Here is a 21,761-nt window from a genome sequence, read left to right as displayed (position 1 = left end):
TGATGGGGGTGGGGGTGTATTAGGGCAGGAGCGCTGTGTTGGGGCTGATGATGGGGGGTTGTATTAGGCGCCGGTCCTGGTGTTGATAGACTGGTTTCTCTGCACATTTTGCAGCAGTGACAGCCGCCAGCGTTCTCGGCCGCTCTCTGCTCATCTGTGTAAGTGACTTGGGCACGGCTGGATTGTCTGTCTGCTTCTGTGGGGGGCACAGAGATGCCTCTTTTTTTAAATCAGGTTCATTTTTATTTAACAGCAAAATTATACAACACATAAAATAATTCCCTCCATAGAAATATCACAGAAAGGGAAAAAACCTTTAGTCAATAAGAAAAAACACACAAATAACATAATAAACAATGCACCCGCAGTCCACGTCTCATTTCAATATGGGTCTCAAAGTGCATAATATTTCCCAATATATTCTCCGTAGTATAGCTTACCCAGCATCATTATGACATTATATATATATATATACACATATACATACACGCATGCACGCACGCACACACATATACATGCCCTCACATATACATGCACACACATATACATGCACACACATATACATGCACACACATATACATGCACACACATATACATACACAGACATTTACATACACACACATTCCAGCAGTACGCATATCACCCTATTTGAGGAAATTTGTTAACCGGTCAGAAGGAGAAGGACCTGGTCGCTCGCACTGTCCTGCAGTAACGCCGAGGAGGGAAGGCCTGGGGTATCCAACCATGCCCCCCAGATCTTATAGAACTTTTTCAATGCATTTCTTTTAAGGTATACTCCTCTCTCCAGTCGAAGTATAGCGTTTACTCTTTCCCTAAAATCCCCGATGACCGGAGGCGCTGGGTCCAACCAGTGGTAGGCCAACAGTTTCCTAGCCTGGTACAAGAGACGTGTAATACCGACCATTACCGGCGAACTCAAGTCCACCCCTCCTTCCAGTAGACCCAGGATACATATAATAGGTCTTGGCTGTAGACGGATATTGAAAACTTGTCTAACCAATTCTAGTACTGCCCTCCAGTAATCTTCAATGTTCCCACAGGACCACATCATATGCATCAGATTAGCACCCTCCTGTCCGCACCTAGGACACAGATCATCCATCCTAACTCCCATCTTATGCAATAGACTAGGTGTCCTATATACTCTATGTAACAGGAATAGCTGTGACAGTCGTTGGCCTTCAGATACAGCAAGGCTTGGAGTCTGAGACAGGACCTCACCCCACTGTTCCTCTGTCATAGGGCCTAGGTCCCTCTCCCACTTTTCTCTAGCCTGCAAAGGGAATTTGTCGAGGTGTCTAGATAACATCACTGTATACAACCTAGAAATAATACCATAGGAGCGATCAGATGTCAACAATTCAGTAAGAGTGTGATTCCGCTCTATCCTAATGTCCATACGACGTGTCTGTGTCTCATAGGCATGACGGAGCTGCAGGTATTGGTAAAAGGAACTGTGCGGTATCCCAAACTCAGCTTGAAGCTGGTCAAATCTTTTAAGTATATTATTCTGAAGAATCTGAGACACCTGATGCACCCCCCTGCTCACCCACATTCTCCAACCCGGGAGTCTCTGCAGCTCCGCCAGTCCACGATTATGCCATAAGGGCCAGTACTCAGTCATTCCTGATATTCCCAGCAACTGCTTCCCTCTATCCCACACCTTGTACATCAATGATAATGTTGGATATAATGTTCCTCCTCTGGGTGAGTATCCTGCGTCCAAAAAAGCCACTGGGTATCCCCATTCTGCAAGGCCCCTCACCAATTTGCCCCCAGCGTCATATGCCTCATCCTTTCCCCACCCCCTGAAGTGCTGCATCTGTGCCGCAACATAATAAACCCACGGGTTGGGGACTGCCAGACCCCCATCCTCCTTCCCTCTCTGCAGGGTCTCAAGGCGGATTCTAGCCTGCTGCTTTTGCCACAAGAGTTCCCGAAACAAAGTGTTGATTTTACGGAAAAGTTTCCAGTGGATCCATATTGGGGCGTTGTGGAGAAGATACAGAAGTTTGGGCATCAGTACCATTTTTAGTAGATTAGCACGGCCAATAAGGGACAGTGGGAGTCGACACCAGGCATCTATCTTGTTCCTAAACTGAGCCAACACTGGTTCCAGATTTTGAGAGTAGTAATCACGCGGTCGGGCACTAACCACAATCCCCAGGTATTTAAATTTATCCACCGTCGGAATTGGCAGCCCCAGAGTACTAAAATTAGATGGGAGTGGATCTATAGGGAGCAGGGCCGATTTCTTCCAGTTTATTAGGAGTTCCGAGCGCCTACCAAATTCTTTAATAATATTCATTGCTGGGCCCACCGATGTCCCCACCTCCCTGAGATACAGCAACAAATCGTCCGCATAGAGGGAAACCTTATGCTCCAGAGCGCCTATCTCAAACCCCTTTACGCCAGCGGATGCACGAAGCATAGCCGCCAATGGTTCAATTGCCGCTGCAAATAGTAATGGAGAGAGAGGACAGCCCTGTCTCGTGCCCCTGGCCAAATTAAAAGACGAGGAGGTACAACGATTAACTCGAATCCTGGCCCTCGGAGAGGCATATAACAATTTGACCCAGCCAATAAATCTGGAGCCAAGACCCAATTTCTCCAAAACTACCCATAGGAAATTCCATTCAATACTGTCAAAGGCTTTGGCTGCATCTAATGACAGGACTGCTCTCTCCTTGTTTCTCCCCTCAGAACTTAGCTGTATCCCCAGGAATAAACGTCGCAAATTAATGGAAGTAGATTTATTGGGGATGAATCCAGTCTGATCCTCGTGGATCACTGACGTGATCACCCGGGACAATCTGTTAGCTAGAATTTTAGCGATTAATTTAAACAGAGATGCCTCTTAATTAGTATAAATGGGACCCACTTGCTAAAAATATCTGCTGGCCGGGAGCAGCGCGCCTCTGACAGCTGGAGGCATATAATGGCGCCTGCCACCTAAACTGATCCCTGCAGGCGAACAGCACATTACTCCTGACACTGTACCGCTCTATTACCACCTCTGGTCTCACCGGCAGCCGCCATCGTGTCCCCCCCTCCGGTTCCAGAGCGTCCTCACTGTACACCACAGCCGCGGCATTTGTGGTTCGGCTATAATGGGGCTGACCGGGTCCAGCTCGTAGCATTGATGGCACCATCACTCGCTGTTCATCTCCAGGATCCGTCGTTCCTGCTCCTATGTTCCTCTTCCGGATTCCTGTTCGTTCTTTTATATGCAGATATTTGGAATAAGGTTCTTCTCTGTTCTGTGGCCGCAATCCATGGTGTGACCATCCCCTCCCACAATTCCCCCGGAAAGTCACTATAAGGCCCTGAGTTCTGGATACTTGCGACCTACAGCAAGTGTGTCCTTACATCTGTGGCAGAGGTGGCCATGTGACTGCAGAGAAGACATAGCCGGGGGGGGAGAGAGGGGACGTCACCGACCTGTGCCCTCCTGCGTCCATACACTGCACGTCTGTCACCTTATCCTTCTCAAGGACGGAGACTGTGCAAAATAATAATCCTGCTGACCAGTCCGCCACATGTCCGTGTACTGCTCTATCCGAAAATCTCAGCACCAAGATAATGGACACAGTCACAAATGAGGACAGCTGGATCTCAGGATGTCAGTGATGAGCGAGCACTGCCATGCACGAGTGCTTACTGCCGGTAACGAGCACTAATCGCGGCTCTATATAATCCTCACACGTCTCCTAATGTGATTGCGGCTCTATGTAATCCTCACGCCTCTTCTTCATGTGATTGCGGCTCTGTATAATCCTCACACGTCTGTTCTTCATGTGATTGCGGCTCTGTATAATCCTCACACGTCTGTTCTTCATGTGATCGCGGCTCTATATAATCCTCACGTCTGTTCTTCATGTGATCGCGGCTCTATATAATCCTCACGTCTCTTCTTCATGTGATCACGGCTCTATATAATCCTCACACGTCTCTTCTTCATGTGATCGCGGCTCTGTATAATCCTCACACGTCTGTTCTTCATGTGATCGCGGCTCTATATAATCCTCACGTCTCTTCTTCATGTGATCACGGCTCTATATAATCCTCACATGTCTGTTCTTCATGTGATCGCGGCTCTATATAATCCTCACGTCTGTTCTTCATGTGATCGCGGCTCTGTATAATCCTCATGCGTCTCTTCTTCATGTGATCGCGGCTCTATATAATCCTCATGCGTCTCTTCTTCATGTGATCGCGGCTCTATATAATCCTCACATGTCTATTCTTCAAGTGATCGCGGCTCTATATTATCCGGTTTCTTTGCTCTGGCACTGTCTGGGTGTGTGTTACAGGGGGAGCGTGACCATCACTAAGTGCTTTTGTCCAGCTCAATATTTCCTAATTAATTCTCAGCCTTGAGAGCAGAGATTAGAGAAAAAATCCAAATTACAGCTCAGCCGTGCGTGCGATGTATTGACGGACACACGTGACCAGAGGCGGCCTGTCAGAAGCTTTTCATCAGACTCTATCTGGCTTCTGGTGTAAAGATGGTGTGGTGTTTGGGGATCAGGATATCCCAGGGGTCGGCTCCTGCGGGGAGGATGAAGGGGTCCCTGCTCTGCGGGGTGGCTCGGCTGATAGGACTAATGTCTTTTTTTTTTCCTTCCAGTTTGCGGCGCAATGACTACACGGTTCAGGTGAATGTTAATGACTACCTTGACATTTACTGCCCACATTATAACGATACGATGGCGGATCACCGGATGGAGCAGTATATCCTGTACATGGTGAATTATGAGGGCTACCACTCCTGCAACACCAGCCATGGCTTCAAGCGCTGGGAATGTAACCGGCCGCACTCCCCGCACAGCCCCATCAAGTTCTCGGAGAAGTTTCAGCGGTACAGCGCCTTTTCTCTGGGGTACGAGTTCCACGCGGGACACAACTACTACTACATCTGTGAGTACCGGAGGGTAGAGCCGCATTGGGGCCATCAAGTACATTCAGCAAGCGCGCTGGAGATCTCAGTGTCCCAGGAACAGAACCAAGGCATTACATTTTAGCCCAGTGGTGAGCCGCCTGCAGCCTCCGACAGGGGAGCGTCTTACCTTGTGTTTGTTAGATGGAGGACGTGTCATCTGACTCTGGGTTTGTGCACCATGTATTGCATGCCTGCACTGTCCTGTAATACGGATGCCTGTATACAGCGGTGTAATAAGACTGGTGCATATCTCACCCTAGTGGTCAAAATATAGAATTGCACATGTGATCAGTGCAGTGGATGTTGCTCACTGACACAGGAGGAGCCGCTGCCTCTGAGTCTGCGAGTGATCACTGCCATCCATCTACCCCAGAGCGAAGGCTCACACCGGATTGTGGGATCTGTCCGGCTGATGTATGGGCTCCTCGCACTCCAAATTCTGCCGGATGTAAGGGGGATGGCCTCACTCCCAAGTCACATGTGAGGGGGCACTAATCACAGCAGGCAGGTGGAGGCTCCCGCTGCAGTCATCTGTCGTCCGGTGGATGGACATCCCCGGTCCCCTTACAGGATCCCTCCTGCTGATACTCAGTTGAACCCTTCAGTTGTTCCTCCTGGTATTTTAGTCTTAATTTTTACATTGCACCCATTCTTTTTGTTTTTTTTCTTTTTCCAGCAACACCAACCCACAACCACCGGCACTCGTGCCTGAAGATGAAAGTGTCCGTGTGCTGCGCAACCAGTAAGTGTTTAAAACCTGGGACCTGGGGTATGGTGATTGCTTACTGTTGTCAGGACTACGTCAGGCGCGTGGTAATGGTGTCGTCCTTCCCCCGCAGCGGCTCATTCTGGAGAGAAGCACGCTCCCACCCTGCCCCAATTCACGATAGGACCAGAGGTGAAGATTGAAGACCTAGGTCAGTCTGCTCACCAGGGCTGTGGAGTTGGAGTCGTGGAGTCGGAGCTAATTTTGATGGAGTCGGAGCCGGAGTCGGAGCTAATTTTGATGGAGCCGGAGTCGCAGCTCATTTTGATGGAGTCTGAGTCGGTATAAAATGAACCGGCTCCGACTCCTAGAATATATAATAAATTGGGCACAGTAGTGCAATGCAGAATGTGTTGAATATTTTTTCATAGGAATTTGGGAAAGTTATGAAATGTCCTATAAATGGCTGTTCTGTTCCTGATCTAAGGCTACATTCACACACAGCGTTTTTGCTGCGTTTTTTGAGGATACATTTGTCAGCTGCAAAAGCAGATCAGCTTTTTAAAAAACTGCATCACCTGAAAGGTTTTTGAGCTCATAAAAAAGCATTAGAAAAAGGCCACACAAGCTGACTGCTCATTCTTTGTGAGGATCCTCACAAAACGCTGTGTCTGAATGTCCTATCTTGTCACCCATTGCCTTTGCTGGGATGCCCAGAGTCACTGCATTTCACTGAATTATTTTGCCATCAATATTCGATGTTTGTAAAGAAGAAATAAATTGTTAGCAAGACACTGGCAGTAACAGATAGTAAAGCTCATCACAGCAGCCAGCTTCTCCAGGCCTTAGTGGAAAAAGTTCTGCAAGATTACCAACTCAAAAAAGAACAGGTTCTTGCTATTGTAAAGGACAATGCTTCAAACTTGATAAGTACAATTAAACTGATGAATGAGAGTAATGAACAACAGCTAGAAGAACATTTAGGATTCAGTATTTGTGAGATGGAGCCACAGCGCTGCTCATGTAACGGAGGAACAAACAGATATTACAACAGAAGAACAGCAAAATGATACTTTAGGATTAGATGATCTTGTTGAAGCTGCTTCAAAACACTTTCCTATTCATCACATGCAAAGAAAAACAAGAACTGGAGCATTCACAGGGCTGATTATAAAACATCAGATTCTTTATTGAATATAAATATTAAATATAAGTTTCAATTGTTGCAAATATATAATGGTGCTAATAAAAGGCAAAGGTGAAAGACCACATAATGATGGGGAGCAGAGGTAAAGACCACCCTAATAGAAAGAAGTAATCTGAATGGGGACCAAGTAAAGTGAAGGGATAATCATAAGTGGCTAGCAGGTATGGCGCCTCTATCCTGGCGTGGTATATAGAAAAATGTACAAGCCAAATCAGCATCACACAAATAGAACAGGGCAGAGGCACCAAAAACAGCCAGTCACATGATACAGAGTAAATACAAGTCCCAAAACTTACACATAATGATGAAGGTGGTCACCAGAGCGTCCCACACCAGTAAAAAACGCCCTCCTACGCGCGTTTCGCAACACGGGTTGTTTATGGCTTCATCAGGGAAGGTGTACAATAATGCCGTTCAAGGACCTTAAATAGAGGGTCACATGACCTTATTGGACCTGCAAGGACCTAGGAAATGCGTTCCAGCCAATCGGATCCCTGCTCGGACGCATGCGCACCGCACGACAAGCATCACACGCCCCACGGCCGCCCAATGAGAAGGGAAGCCCGGAGCCCAGAAGAATCTGGACACCCAGGCCACCCCCACCCATCAGAAGGACGGCCAGGGGGCGGGCGAGGCCAGCGAGCGGCGCGCACAGGTCACAGGGATCAGAGGGCGGAACACAGCTCCTAGCCCGAGCCCGTCTCTCAGCCGATCGGGTTGCTAAGGCGGCGCGTAAACACCGCGCGGCGAGAATCCACAGCCGGTTCCCGTTGTGCACACGCTGCAGCTGGCAATGAGAGAGTCTGCAAGAGGGACCCTGGTTTCACACATCCAGCTTTTCACCGGTTTGGCGGATGCGGCGCACTCCAGTACAGTGTATACAGTACAGTGGCAGCGCGACAAACGCCGGTCACATGCTGTCATGTGACCCGGAAGTTGTGGTGTTGCCACTGTACTGTATCGTACTATACTGGCGTGCGCCGCATCCGCCAAACTGGTGAAAAGCCGGATGTGTGAAACTGGGCGGACATGCTGGAAATCTAATTGGAAAAGTGAGGAAGTTGGTTATTGCCGCCAGAACCCCTAAAATTGATTCCATCTTGAAGAAATGTGCTGGGAAAGGGGCAATTGTTGATCAAGCCACTCGGTGAGGCAGCACTTATTTAATGACTGAGCGATTGCTTGAACTAAAATCATTTCTTATAGATATGGTAAACCCTCAAGTAACCTTAAATGAAGGTCAAGCATCACACGCCCCACGGCCGCCCAATGAGAAGGGAAGCCTGGAGCCCAGAAGAATCTGGACACCCAGGCCACCCCCACCCATCAGAAGGACGGCCAGGGGGCGGGCGAGGCCAGCGAGCGGCGCGCACAGGTCACAGGGATCAGAGGGCGGAACACAGCTCCTAGCCCGAGCCCGTCTCTCAGCCGATCGGGTTGCTATGGCGGCGCGTAAACACCGCGCGGCGAGAATCCACAGCCGGTCCCCGGCAGTCCAGCGAGGAGGGACACGGCGGGCCCCTGGGCCCAGGGGCCCCCCACACACACTCAGGGACGCCGGGCAAACAGTGTGGATGAGTCGCCACGCGATGAAGGCGCGCACAACAACCAGAGGGCGGGACGGGCAAATGGCTAGGAAAAGTTAGAGAAGCCAAATAATATTGGCAATAAATAAATACCCATGCCATCCCATAACGTTACTAAGATGGCATAGATAACAACATAATTGGCAAACAGGATATACAAAGCAATCAAATGGAAAAAATGGAGAAATCTTCTTAAAGTGACAGTGCATCCGTATCTCAGGAGAACCATAAATAAATAATTTTCTGATTCAGGTATTAGGTCCAAGTCCAATATGCAAACCACAGTAGATTTTAATATCGAAAGGTCCTATGAAGGTAAAAAAATAATTTTAGAACACTGGAAATATGGTATGGGGAAAATAGAAACCAGTTAAAAGCAATAAAAGAAAATTAACCTAAATTAAAAAGAAAGAATGGTGCAGTACATTAATTCCCAAAGGATTCCTTATAAAAAAGGGGCAAAATTTAAGGCCTCATTTAGGCCCTTCGGTGTTACTGTGTCCAAAATGGTAATCCATTTTAGTTCACGTTGGGCCAGAAGTTTTTTAACATTCCCCCCCCTTATCCCACAGTGAATCACATCTATTCCCCTGACCATAAATGATCTGGGGTTACATCCATGGACCATTTTAAAGTGGCGCGGGATGGTTTTTAATTCTGCCACGTTGGTCGCTGTGACTGCCGCCCGAATATCCCTCACGTGCTCCCTTACTCTTACTCTCAATTCCCTTGACGTCATGCCAATATAGATTTTGTTACAGTCACATGTTGCGTGATAAATGACGTTAGTAGTAGTACAGGAAATATATTCTTTAATTGAGAAGTTTCTCATTCCATGACTAGCATGGAAGAAGGAGCAGCGAGAGATATTCGGGCAGGAGACACAGCGGCCACAAGGGAAACAGCCTTTAGTGGGTCCAGAAGAGCCAAATGGATTACTGGTCATGGGTGGTACATAGTGACTTCTGGCCAAATAATCCTTGAGGTTTCTGCACCGTCTAGCGGTCATCAGTGGTACAGGGGGTAGATGTGATTTCAAGGTAGGATCCGATTGACGGATCGGCCAAAATTTTGTTAAGATTTCCCTCATCTCCTGCCATTTGACATTAAATGTGGAAATTAATCTTATATTTTCCACAGACTTGGTTTCACCTCTCCTCCCGTGTAACGGATCATTTCTAGACACCGATCTTGCTCTCTGATAAGCTTGTTTCAGAGTACGGTTACTATAACCTCTGTTTTTAAACCTCATCCTCAAATCATCTGCCTGGTGTTTAAAAACGCTGTCCCGAGAGCAGAGTCGTCTCACCCTGAGGTATTGACCAACTGGGATGGCGCGTACAGTGGAGTTGGTATGGGCAGAGGTGGCATGGAGTAAAGCGTTTACAGACGTCAGCTTTCTATATACATCCGTCTGCAAAGCACCAAACTCATCTGCAGTAATTTTAATATCCAAAAACTCAACTCCACTGTCGCTATAGTTATATGTCAATTTGATATTATAATTGTTTGTGTTGAGCTGGTCCATGAAAAGCCTGAGTTGAGAGATGGTACCCTGCCAGATGATCAGTAGATCATCAATGTATCTCACCCACATAGACACCATGGGGGCGGCTCATGCACCTCCGTCAACAAACAAACCCCTCTCCCAAAAACTGAGAAAGAGGTTTGCGTACGAAGGTGCACAGGCCGCGCCCATAGCGGTCCCCCGCCTCTGCAGATAGAATCTATCCTTAAAGATGAAGAAATTGTGGGTGAGTACATAGTCAAGAAGTTCAAGGACCAGCTCACAAATTCGTCCATCCCAATTGCTCATGCTCAGAAAGAAACGAGCTGCTCTCAGGCCATCGTCATGGCTGATGCATGTATATAAAGACTCTACATCAGCCACCACCAAGAGGGTCCCCGGGTCCACATGAACCCCATCAAGCCTGTTTAAAACTTCGGTCGTGTCTCTAACGTAGGATGGAAGGGTCTCCACCAGAGGTTTTAAATAATAGTCAATAAATTGACAGATGGGACTACATAACCCCTCCATCCCTGAAACAATGGGCCGACCGGGTGGGTTGATGGGGTCCTTGTGGACCTTAGGTAACAAGTAAAATGTTGGAATTTTGGGATATTTCACAAATAAACCATCAAAGACCCTCTTGGTAATAATCCCTTGATCTAGGGCATCATTGAGGATGAGGTATAATTGGGCAGAGAACGAAATCAGAGGGGAGGAATCCAATCTACTATATGTCTCTCTATCCCTCAGCTGCCTGTGAGCCTCCCTCTCATAGAGGTCAACCGGCCAGACCACGACGTTGCCCCCCTTGTCTGCAGCCTTAAAAATAACATCACTCATATTGCCCAGTTCTCTCAAGGCTTTCCTCTGGACAACCGTTAGATTGTCCTGTGATCGGCGAGTGGAGATGCCCCGCAGGTTCTCAGTGACGAGGCGAGTAAAGATCTCCACCGCTGGGCATAGAGACAAGGGGGGGGAAAGTCGTGGATCTTGGTCCAATAGAGGTAGGAAACTCACCTGGCAGCTGAGACGATGGTTCTTCTAAAAGGTCCTCTAAGATCTGAGTCGCGCTCTGCCCAGTAGCAAGATCAGTGTCTTCTGTTGGTGACTTTGAATGTAATTTGTGAAGGATCAGCTTCCGGGAGAAGAGGTGAAGATCCTTCAGGGCTGTAAATAAGTCGAAGGTATTAGTGGGGGAGAATGTTAAACCCTTACTCAAAACCTGTAATTGTGCCGTTGACAAGATATGTTTAGAGAGGTTTATTACCTGAGGGCCTTCACCTAAACCAATGTCCTTAGACCTGCCGGCACCCCTCTTTTTAGGTTGACGTAAATCGGTTATCCCAGGATGTCTGGCCCTGATTAGCCCTTCCAGGTATAATGGCACTGCCAGATGGTAAACTATCTTCTCCTGACGTACAGGATGTGATGGAGCCAGACCTTGATCCCCCAAAACGTGGACGTTGATAGGGTCTGAATCTATCTCCACCGCCCCTCCATTTATACATCTTGTTCTGACGTCTGTCATCCAGGTCTCTTTGTAGTTTACGTATTTTAGTATCCTGAACCTCTTTACTTAATTTCTCAATTTCTGAGTCAAGACCTTCATTAAATTTATTAATCGCCACTGTTGTCATATTTTTTTCTATATCAGCCTGTAATGAGTTAATATCAACTTCCAAGGTGGTGAGGGTTTCTTTATTCAGCCCAATTAGGAGTTGAAGAAATTGCCTAGAACAATCGGAGGCAGCGTTCTCCCATTTGGCCTTGAACTCATCACTCTGGATAGGAAAAGAGGGAAAAACTTGAACTCGTAATCCCCTCGGAATTAGACCGAGTTCCACATATCGCTCCAAAAACGTACAATTTAGCCATATCCTAGTCCGTTTTTTAAGTAACTCTGTCATCTTATTGCACAAATCCCTTGTACATGCACCATTACTTTCTAAAACCCCTGTGGGTTCACCTTTTAGCACTTCATTAATTTTACTAAGCCACGCCTCCTCGCGGGCTTTAAAATTCATCATTGTCCGAGGCTGTGCTGTGAATAACACAAAAAAGAGCATAAGACACAAAATTGTTGAACAAGGGCACATCTCGCATCAAAATCTACGCCACTCCATAAGGAACAAAGAAAAACAAGAACTGGAGCATTCACAGGGCTGATTATAAAACATCAGATTCTTTATTGAATATAAATATTAAATATAAGTTTCAATTGTTGCAAACATATAATGGTGCTAATAAAAGGCAAATGTGAAAGACCACATAATGATGGGGAGCAGAGGTAAAGACCACCCTAATAGAAAGAAGTAATCTGAATGGGGACCAAGTAAAGTGAAGGGATAATCATAAGTGTCTAGCAGGTATGGCGCCTCTATCCTGGCGTGGTATATAGAAAAATGTACAAGCCAAATCAGCATCACACAAATAGAACAGGGCAGAGGCACCAAAAACAGCCAGTCACATGATACAGAGTAAATACAAGTCCCAAAACTTACACATAATGATGAAGGTGGTCACCAGAGCGTCCCACACCAGTAAAAAACGCCCTCCTACGCGCGTTTCGCAACACGGGTTGTTTATGGCTTCATCAGGGAAGGTGTACAATAATGCCGTTCAAGGACCTTAAATAGAGGGTCACATGACCTTATTGGACCTGCAAGGACTTAGGAAATGCGTTCCAGCCAATCGGATCCCTGCTCGGACGCATGCGCACCGCACGACAAGCATCACACGCCCCACGGCCGCCCAATGAGAAGGGAAGCCCGGAGCCCAGAAGAATCTGGACACCCAGGCCACCCCCACCCATCAGAAGGACGGCCAGGGGGCGGGCGAGGCCAGCGAGCGGCGCGCACGGGTCACAGGGATCAGAGGGCGGAACACAGCTCCTAGCCCGAGCCCGTCTCTCAGCCGATCGGGTTGCTATGGCGGCGCGTAAACACCGCGCGGCAAGAATCCACAGCCGGTCCCCGTTGTGCACACGCTGCAGCTGGCAATGAGAGAGTCTGCAAGAGGGACCCCGGTTTCACACATCCGGCTTTTCACCGGTTTGGCGGATGCGGCGCACTCCAGTACAGTGTATACAGTACAGTGGCAGCGCGACAAACGCCGGTCACATGCTGTCATGTGACCCGAAAGTTGTGGTGTTGCCACTGTACTGTATCGTACTATACTGGCGTGCGCCGCATCCGCCAAACTGGTGAAAAGCCGGATGTGTGAAACTGGGTGGACATGCTGGAAATCTAATTGGAAAAGTGAGGAAGTTGGTTATTGCCGCCAGAACCCCTAAAATTGATTCCATCTTGAAGAAATGTGCTGGGAAAGGGGCAATTGTTGATCAAGCCACTCGGTGAGGCAGCACTTATTTAATGACTGAGCGATTGCTTGAACTAAAATCATTTCTTATAGATATGGTAAACCCTCAAGTAACCTTAAATGAAGGTCATTGGACACAGGTGGCTAAATTGAAGGAATTGCTTAATCACCCATTTACCGTGACTAAAAAATTACAAGCTGAGGATTTAACTCCTGGCATTTTCATATGGAAGTGGAAGAACTTGCTATTTTGCCTGTCCCAAAGAGGAGGTTTAATCGCAGATGGCATTTCTGCTTCAATGAAACGGAGAGATACACAGCTATTGGAAAATAAAATTCTTCTGACAGCTGTTTATGTGGACCCAAGTCTTCGTATACTGTGAAGGAGGATCTGATGGAGGCAATTCTATGTCTTACAACAAATTCATAGACTACACAAATGTTATTTACTATGTTTTTGTTGAAAACTGTTTTTTGCCACCTACATAGTGTTATATATATATATATATATATATATATATATATATTAAATTAATATATATATATATATATATATATATATATATATATATATATATATATATATATATATATATATATATATATATATATATAGGTAATGCACTATGTAAGTGGCAAAAAACATTTTTCATCAAAAACATACTAAATATTTAGCATAATGCTCATATTTAAGTGAAAAATATATTGTAGTATAATGTGAACATCAGACATTTAATCATTTTTATGATACAATAATCAAGATATTTAGATAGAACATAATAATAATAATTATAATTTTATTCATTTATATAGCGTTATTAATTCCACAGCGCTTTACATACATTGGCAACACTGTCCCCATTGGGGCTCACAATCTAGAGTCCCTATCTGTATGTCTTTGGAGTGTGGGAGGGAACCGGAGGACCCGGAGGAAACCCACGCAAACACGGGGAGAACATACAAAACTCCTTGCAGATGGTGTCCTTGGTGGGATTTGAACCCAGGACCCCAGCGCTGCAAGACTGCGGTGCTAACCACTGAGCCACCGTGCCGCCCATAAGAACATAAAATATATTTATTGTAATACAACTTTAGAACACAAACTAATAAATTGTAAATATGTAATATATATAATATATAATTATACAGTGTGTGTGTATATATATATTACACAAGATATATATGTAGTCTACTGTATATTACATATTGTATTACATATTTACAATTTATTAGTTTTTTGTGTTCTAAAGTTGTATCCAATAAATATATTTTATGTTCTATTAAAATATCTTGATTATTGTATCATAAAAATTAAATGTCTGATGATCACATACACATGTTGATGTCCTACAATAAATGTTTCACCTAACTATAAGCAATATATGTAGGAGTCGGAGTGGTGGAGTCTGAGTCGGTGCAAGGGAAATTGAAGAGTCTGAGTCGAAGGTTTAGCTTACCGACTCCACAGCCCTGCTGCTCACTCGTGGTGCGCTGTCTCCCCCTGCAGGATGGTCGACTCATGGCAGTTTCTCACACTTAATCACATGATGGTGTCCGGATCATATTCTACAGGAGGTGCCCATAGATGCAGATCGGTAATTGATGACCCGCAGAGTGGTCTCGTGCCTCATCCATGACAGGCCATCACACCCATCAAATATGGTAGTCTGCAGGCACCTGCTACTTGTGCCCGGTGTCGTCCCGAAAGATTCGGAAATTGCAGCCAAGTGTTTGACTGGATTAGTGATTGAGCTCTGACTACCCGGGACTAAGACACCAGCTTCATTGCTGCTGTTGGAATGTAGATGTGATGATCTGGCCGGCCAGATCATCACACGAGCTGCTTCCCTTCATCGTGTTTAGCTGTTATTGCCGCCCGCAGGACGGTGTCACAGGGCGACTCTGAGCTTAATGTTTTTGGGCTCCCGAAGACACTGCTGCTCCTGTCATAAATATAAACCTCCTTGGGTGTTGTGTAAGTAAACCCTTGTCTAATGTGCATCTTGTAGGCGGCCGCCATGTATATTGTCCAATATATAGAGTAGACCTGGCTCACTGAGTTTGACAGGGTGCTCTGGACAAAACAAGCAACTGCAGTCCAAAACGAATCTCCGGCACTCCAATTAGAAAACAAGAAAACAGTCTGGGTTTCTTTGGTGCTTTTTTATTGTAAATAAAGAGAATGAAAAAAGTCTGTCATAACTGCTATGAAAAATAGAAATGAGAGATATTTAGCCATTGTATTGATCAATGCAAAGGAGCCCCAAAACCAAACGCCAAGGTAATCTCTATTTTTGGGGTCCCTAACCTATGTGTAACCTCACCTGCAGTTAAAAAACTTGCTCTGTATGGGAAGCAAGGGACCAAGCTATATATGTGTGAAATAAGAGACATGGCTATGGGTGGGGCAGGGTTCTCAGACAAAGTGCATACTAACTAAAGAATGTATGTCTGGAACACCAATGGTGTGAACAGGGTGCAAGACTCAAAAATATACAACTAAACAATAGGATAAAGAGTTGCACACCAGTCACAATGTATAGGGCCGCCATGTATATTGTCCAATATATAGAGTAGACCTGGCTCACTGAGTTTGACAGGGTGCTCTGGAGAAAACAAACAACTGCAGTCCAAAACGAATCTCTGGCACTCCAATTAGAAAACAAGAAAACAGTCTGGGTTTCTTTGGTGCTTTTTTATTGTAAATAAAGAGAATGAAAAAAGTCTGTCTCAACGTTTCGGTCTCGATGGGACCTTTATCGAGAGTTATATCAGACTAGGTGAAAAAACAGAAAAAGTATTATAAAAGGTAAATGTTACATGAACATGACTTCAACACAATACATAGTATGGTTCAACTAATCACGTTTATACACAAAGTGCACAATGTAAAGCGCATGATACATAAATCTGTGTCAGGATGAATTCTATATACAAAGGTATTAATATGTACATACCCAGTAACAGAACGACAATAATCCAAAAGTAAATGAGTACTATAAGGTAATTCAAAGTATATATATGTGTGAAGAGATGACAAAAAAACTTTACACATACCTAAGGGATTAGAGATTAGTATACGGATTGCACCGACAAAGAACAATGTGGATCATCACAGAAAAGATAGGGGAGCAAGTGTGCGCACTGGATGAAAAAGACAAGATGTCTATTAAGAAATCATGCAAATCATATAGTACATAAACTTCTATCAGGTGTATGTGGATACCTGTGACCATATAACGAAATGACAAAGTCAGCCGGTGGGTGTTGCCAGAAGAATCGTGTAGTGGTTTTCTACGGGGGTAGGGGACCACAGTCCAAAACTGGATAAGGGATAGTAAAGAATCAAGGAGAGAGAGGAGGGGGGAGGAGGGGGAGGGAAGAGGGAGGAGATGATTTCATATGTTAAGATCATATATGGGATTAGTAGCCATAGATTCTGAAGAGGGATCTATTTGGGAATAAAATTCTTAGAAATAGTACCTGCCCAGTAGGGGTCAAGAGCCCAGTAACTACTGTACAGTCATATCACCTGCTTGATCCAAGGGAGAAAAAAAGCCTGATGGGAGAAGTGAAACAGAAATTACTATGTGGTAAGGTGGAATCTGCACTAGAGACAGGGGACAACACTATCTACCTGTAAGCAAGTGGTGGAGTAGGTGTACAGTTGGTATTGGTATCAATATCATAGACGGCATCTGTTTGGAGATAGCAGGAAATGCCTTGTTAGGCAGCGATAGTCTCCTATACTTGCTGTAGACTTGTGTATTACCAGATGGCGAGCATGTATATTCTATGTGCAAAAGAGAAGGGTCTCAATAATTAAAAATGGTGTGAGACACGCAATGAAATAAGAATGTAATACCTTAGAGAGGGGTATCTGGCATAAGGACAGGCCCTGTGCTGCAGGAAGTTCCCAGAGGGATACTTGAAGAAAGAACAGAAAATTCTAGGTGTAAGGAGGAAAATAAACTGATCATAAGATAGTAAATAGAAAGAAGGGTTGTACCTTAAGGTGTGTCGGTCAGAGGACCCATAGGGAGCATAGGGGACCTGTATTGGTAAAGACTCAAGAGGGGGTTAAATGGAGGAAGGGTCTCTGGAGGCATGCATGGTGCTTAGGAGCGGTACAGACCTGCGTCCGGTAGAGTTTCTGGCTGGCTGCTACAAGGTCTATGAATCATAGCTGCCTTATATGGAGGGGATAACGACCGGAGTGGCAGCAGGTGAATTTACTTCCTGGATGCGAAGTGGAACGCACACAGGGTCAGGTGGAACGCATGGCGGCGCATGCGCAGACTGGATCGAGTCCGCGCATGCGCACAGCCCGGCCGGGATTGAGTGAGGAAGTTGGTGGTGGAAGGTGGAACTGCGGCGCTATATCGCGCCTGCGCAGTGAAGACTGTGTGTTACTGCAGGGTAAGGTGATGAATTACATACTGACCAATGTGGCGTGAGGAAGATAGTGCCGTTCAAGTGACCGCTGGAAGAGAAGGGTGAACCAGTGGTAAGCAGGTGTCACATGGTGAAGGGAGCCTGGAAATAGGAAAAATATGTTAGTAAGCATACTAGAAGGGAGAGACAATGTGAAAACAAATAAGAATATTAAGAACGTTAAGAACATAGTAAGACACAAATGCCATAACTCATAAATCATAAAATACTCTCCTATAGACATATGTCACAAGTCATGGCTATGACTATAAAATATAGGAAATACTCACTAGGACTATAAAAAGAACCAGATGAACTACAACAAGAGCCAAATGTAGAATTTTAAGCGGATACATGGAGCACAAAACATATCAAAAGTGGACTTCATATTCCCTATTCAGACCTCGGGGTTCAAGAGTGCCCAGTGTATAAATCCAGAACGCCTCCCTTTCTTTTAATCTGCGGACTCTATCGCCTCCCCTGCGCATCTGTGGGATATGTTCGATTACCTGAAATCTGAGTTGGGCCACTGTGTGTTGAAAAGTGTCAAAATGGTGGGGGATGGGCAGTAGAAGTTGCTTGCATCTGATCGTGGATTTGTGTTTGCTAATGCGGTCCCGGATATGCTGGGTGGTTTCCCCCACATATCCGAGACCGCATGGACACTTGATCAGGTATACTACAAAGGAAGAGTCACAAGTGTGGTATCCCTTAATGGAGAAGTTTCTGCCTGTATGAGGATGTGTGAATCTATCACCTTTGGTCAGGTTATTGCATTGGAGGCAATGCAAACATGGGAAATTGCCTGTTTTGGGTGGTCCCAGGAAAGTCTGACGTGATGGAGTAAATGACCCTATGTCAGCCCTAATCAGGCTATCCCTAAGGTTCCTAGCTCGTTTATGACAGAAAATTGGGGGTGTGCAGAACTCTTTGATGGAAGGGTACGCTTTCTGTAGCAATGGCCAATGTTTCGAGATTATACCTTTAAAGATTGGAGCAAAAGGGTGGTAAGTTTGGACACAGTGGACCCGTGGAGTATTGACTTTGATATCACGGGCACGAGTGGATCGGTTGAAGGCTACAGTGGGAGGGTAGCCTCGTGAGATGAATTTGTCGCCCATCTCACGAAACCGGGTTATTTGTTGCTGGGGATCAGAGACAATCCGTTCGACCCTTTTGTGTTGAGAAATGGGTAACGACTTTTTTATATGTGGAGGGTGGCAGCTCGAGTACAATAAAAGACTGTTCTTATCAGTGGGCTTGACATATAGGTCTGTGGTAATTGTCCCATCAGGGGATAAGATGACAAGAGTGTCCAAAAAATTGATTTGGAGAGGGTCGCTGTGTATCGTGAATTTAAGCCCTGGTCGGAAGGAGGAGATATCACGATGAAAGGTAACTAGGGATTGAGAATCACCATGCCAAATAACAAAAATGTCATCAATGTATCTCTTCCAACCGATGGCATGTCTTGTCCAAAGTGGATGGTTGTACACAAATGTGTCCTCGAAATGCGCCATGTAGATGTTAGCATATGGGGGCGCTACATTAGATCCCATTGCTGTACCACGTTGTTGTACGTAAAATTGATCCTCGAAGAGGAAAAAATTATTCCCTAGTACAAGTTGCAGAAGGTCAATGCAAAAGGAATGTTGTAGGGGAGACAATGTCCCGTGACGTTCTAAGAACCAGCTGACGGCTTGAATGCCGTCACTGTGTTGTATACTCGTGTAGAGACTATCTACATCGAGAGTTACGAGAAGGCAGTTGGGAGGTAAGGAGGTGAGGGACCTGATGTGAGAAAGGAAATCCGATGTGTCCTTCAGATATGATGAGATAACAGGAATCAGGGGTGTAAGAATTTTGTCTAGGGTGATGGCCAATGGTGAAAGAATGGAGTCAGTAGAGGCTACAATAGGTCGTCCCGGGGGTTGTAGTAAATTTTTGTGGATCTTGGGTAGGACATAGAAAACAGGTGTCACAGGGTTGGACCTAATGAGATATTCCGCTAGCTTCTTGTCTATTGTGCCCTGTAACAAGTGGTAATCCACAATATCCCTGATACGTTCACGGATTTGAGGGGTGGGATCCCTGGGAACGGGTAAGTATGTTGAGCTGTCGCGTAATTGTCTGTGTATCTCAGACAGGTAGTAGGTCTTATCAAGAATAACGATAGCGCCCCCTTTGTCAGCTGGCTTTATTACAATGTTTTTGTTATCCCTGAGTCCCTTGATGGCACTGTCTTCCTCTGGAGTAATGTTATGTCTAATCCTGTAATTACCTTTGTCAATATCCCTCAGTGCTTTATCAATGTCATTGGAGACCAAAGAAATGTAAGTCTCGATGGGATGGTATGACCTAGGGGGATGAAAGGTACTGGTAAGACTGAGATTAAGGTTACGGAGACAAAATGCGCCAGGGTTCTGGTTCATACTGTCAGTGGATGTGTCACCCTCCGACGAGGCAAAATGGGCTCTAAGTCGTAGGCTTCTGAAGAAGCGTCTCATCTCTTGGTCTAACTGAAAGGGGTTCAATTTAGGAGTCGGACAGAAAGACAAACCTTTCTGTAGCACCTGTGATTCAATATGTGAAAGGTTATATGATGAAATGTTATAAACCAAGTTATCACCAATGTTATCAACTACAGTGGTCCTACCTGTGACCGAGTCTGTATGCGAGAGAAATTGCCTGGTTTTCCTCTGGCTCCTCCTCGTTTTTCTCCTGGGGGGTGTCTGGCCTCTAAAAAACGGGTAGATGACGTAGCATGTGAATCGCTATCTGAACCAGAGGAGGCCGAGAATCGGTAATAATTGGGCCGGCGAGGAGGATTGGTATCCAGGGAACGCCACCTGTAGACACGGTCTTTGCTATAGTCCTCCTGGTCCCTGATAAACTTTGATCGTTTCCGTTCCTGTAGAGTTTTCTGAAAGGAGTCTATGGACTCTTTCGTTTTCTGTCTCAGTTTGTCCCACTCTGCACTAGGCAAAGTGTTACAGAATTGGTCTTCAATGGACTTGATCTTTGGTTCCAACTCACTGATTTCTTTTTGGAGAAATTCGATTGTCAATATAATTACGTCCATAGAGCACTTATTAAGTATACTCTCGTATTTCGTGCAGTACTCGGGATTATCCGAAAACAGGGTTGGGCGTAGGGATACTCTGAGTCCTCGTGGGATTCTTTGTACTCTGTGGTACTCCGCTAGTGTAGCGCAATGTAGATCCAAGGCGGTGTATCTCTTTAGTTCTTTTTCGTAGTCCCGGGTGCGTATCTCTTCTGTGGGGACTGATAGAAATGTACGTGGTGTGGTGACCCGAGAAAGAATGTTAGTCACCTCTTCATTACCATACGAAAATGTATGAAAAGACATGAATGCAAAAAGGAGGATTTCAGGAGCCCAGGAAAAATAAAGTCCAATATATAGAGTAAACAATAGGATAAAGAGTTGCACACCAGTCACAATGTATAGGGGAATAATGAAAAGCATAACTGCTATATGAATACTAGACTGAAAAATACAATGGACTATCTGAAATAAGTGAAAAACATGAAAATGGTATCTGCATAACTGCTATGAAAAATAGAAATGAGAGATATTTAGCCATTGTATTGATCAATGCAAAGGAGCCCCAAAACCAAACGCCAAGGTAATCTCTATTTTTGGGGTCCCTAACCTATGTGTAACCTCACCTGCAGTTAAAAAACTTGCTCTGTATGGGAAGCAAGGGACCAAGCTATATATGTGTGAAATAAGAGACATGGCTATGGGTGGGGCAGGGTTCTCAGACAAAGTGCATACTAACTAAAGAATGTATGTCTGGAACACCAATGGTGTGAACAGGGTGCAAGACTCAAAAATATACAACTAAACAATAGGATAAAGAGTTGCACACCAGTCACAATGTATAGGGGAATAATGAAAAGCATAACTGCTATATGAATACTAGACTGAAAAATACAATGGACTATCTGAAATAAGTGAAAAACATGAAAATGGTATCTGCATAACTGCTATGAAAAATAGAAATGAGAGATAT

At 45.3% G+C, this 21,761-nt stretch overlaps 1 protein-coding gene across 2 annotated transcripts in view; it reads left to right on the top strand.

Annotated features, from left to right (window-relative positions):
* Positions 1 to 3,483: 3,483 nt before the first annotated feature.
* LOC142301461 (ephrin-A3-like) overlaps positions 3,484 to 21,761 on the top strand; it is a 30,613-nt gene continuing 12,335 nt past the window's right edge. Inside the window, exons 1-4 of one of the 2 annotated variants that reach the window (XM_075342463.1) lie at positions 3,484 to 3,687; positions 4,652 to 4,941; positions 5,640 to 5,705; positions 5,803 to 5,880. In XM_075342463.1, coding sequence (XP_075198578.1) covers positions 3,620 to 3,687; positions 4,652 to 4,941; positions 5,640 to 5,705; positions 5,803 to 5,880 — 502 coding nt within the window. In that variant the 5' untranslated portion in view covers positions 3,484 to 3,619. Of the gene's footprint in view, positions 3,688 to 4,651; positions 4,942 to 5,639; positions 5,706 to 5,802; positions 6,291 to 21,761 lie in introns of those variants that run through there. The other variant, XM_075342462.1, reaches the window with a different exon arrangement.

The sequence above is a fragment of the Anomaloglossus baeobatrachus genome, chromosome 4 (assembly GCF_048569485.1).
Source record: "Anomaloglossus baeobatrachus isolate aAnoBae1 chromosome 4, aAnoBae1.hap1, whole genome shotgun sequence".
In the NCBI taxonomy this organism is placed as follows: domain Eukaryota; kingdom Metazoa; phylum Chordata; class Amphibia; order Anura; family Aromobatidae; genus Anomaloglossus; species Anomaloglossus baeobatrachus.
This window is presented reverse-complemented; position numbering and strand designations above follow the sequence as displayed.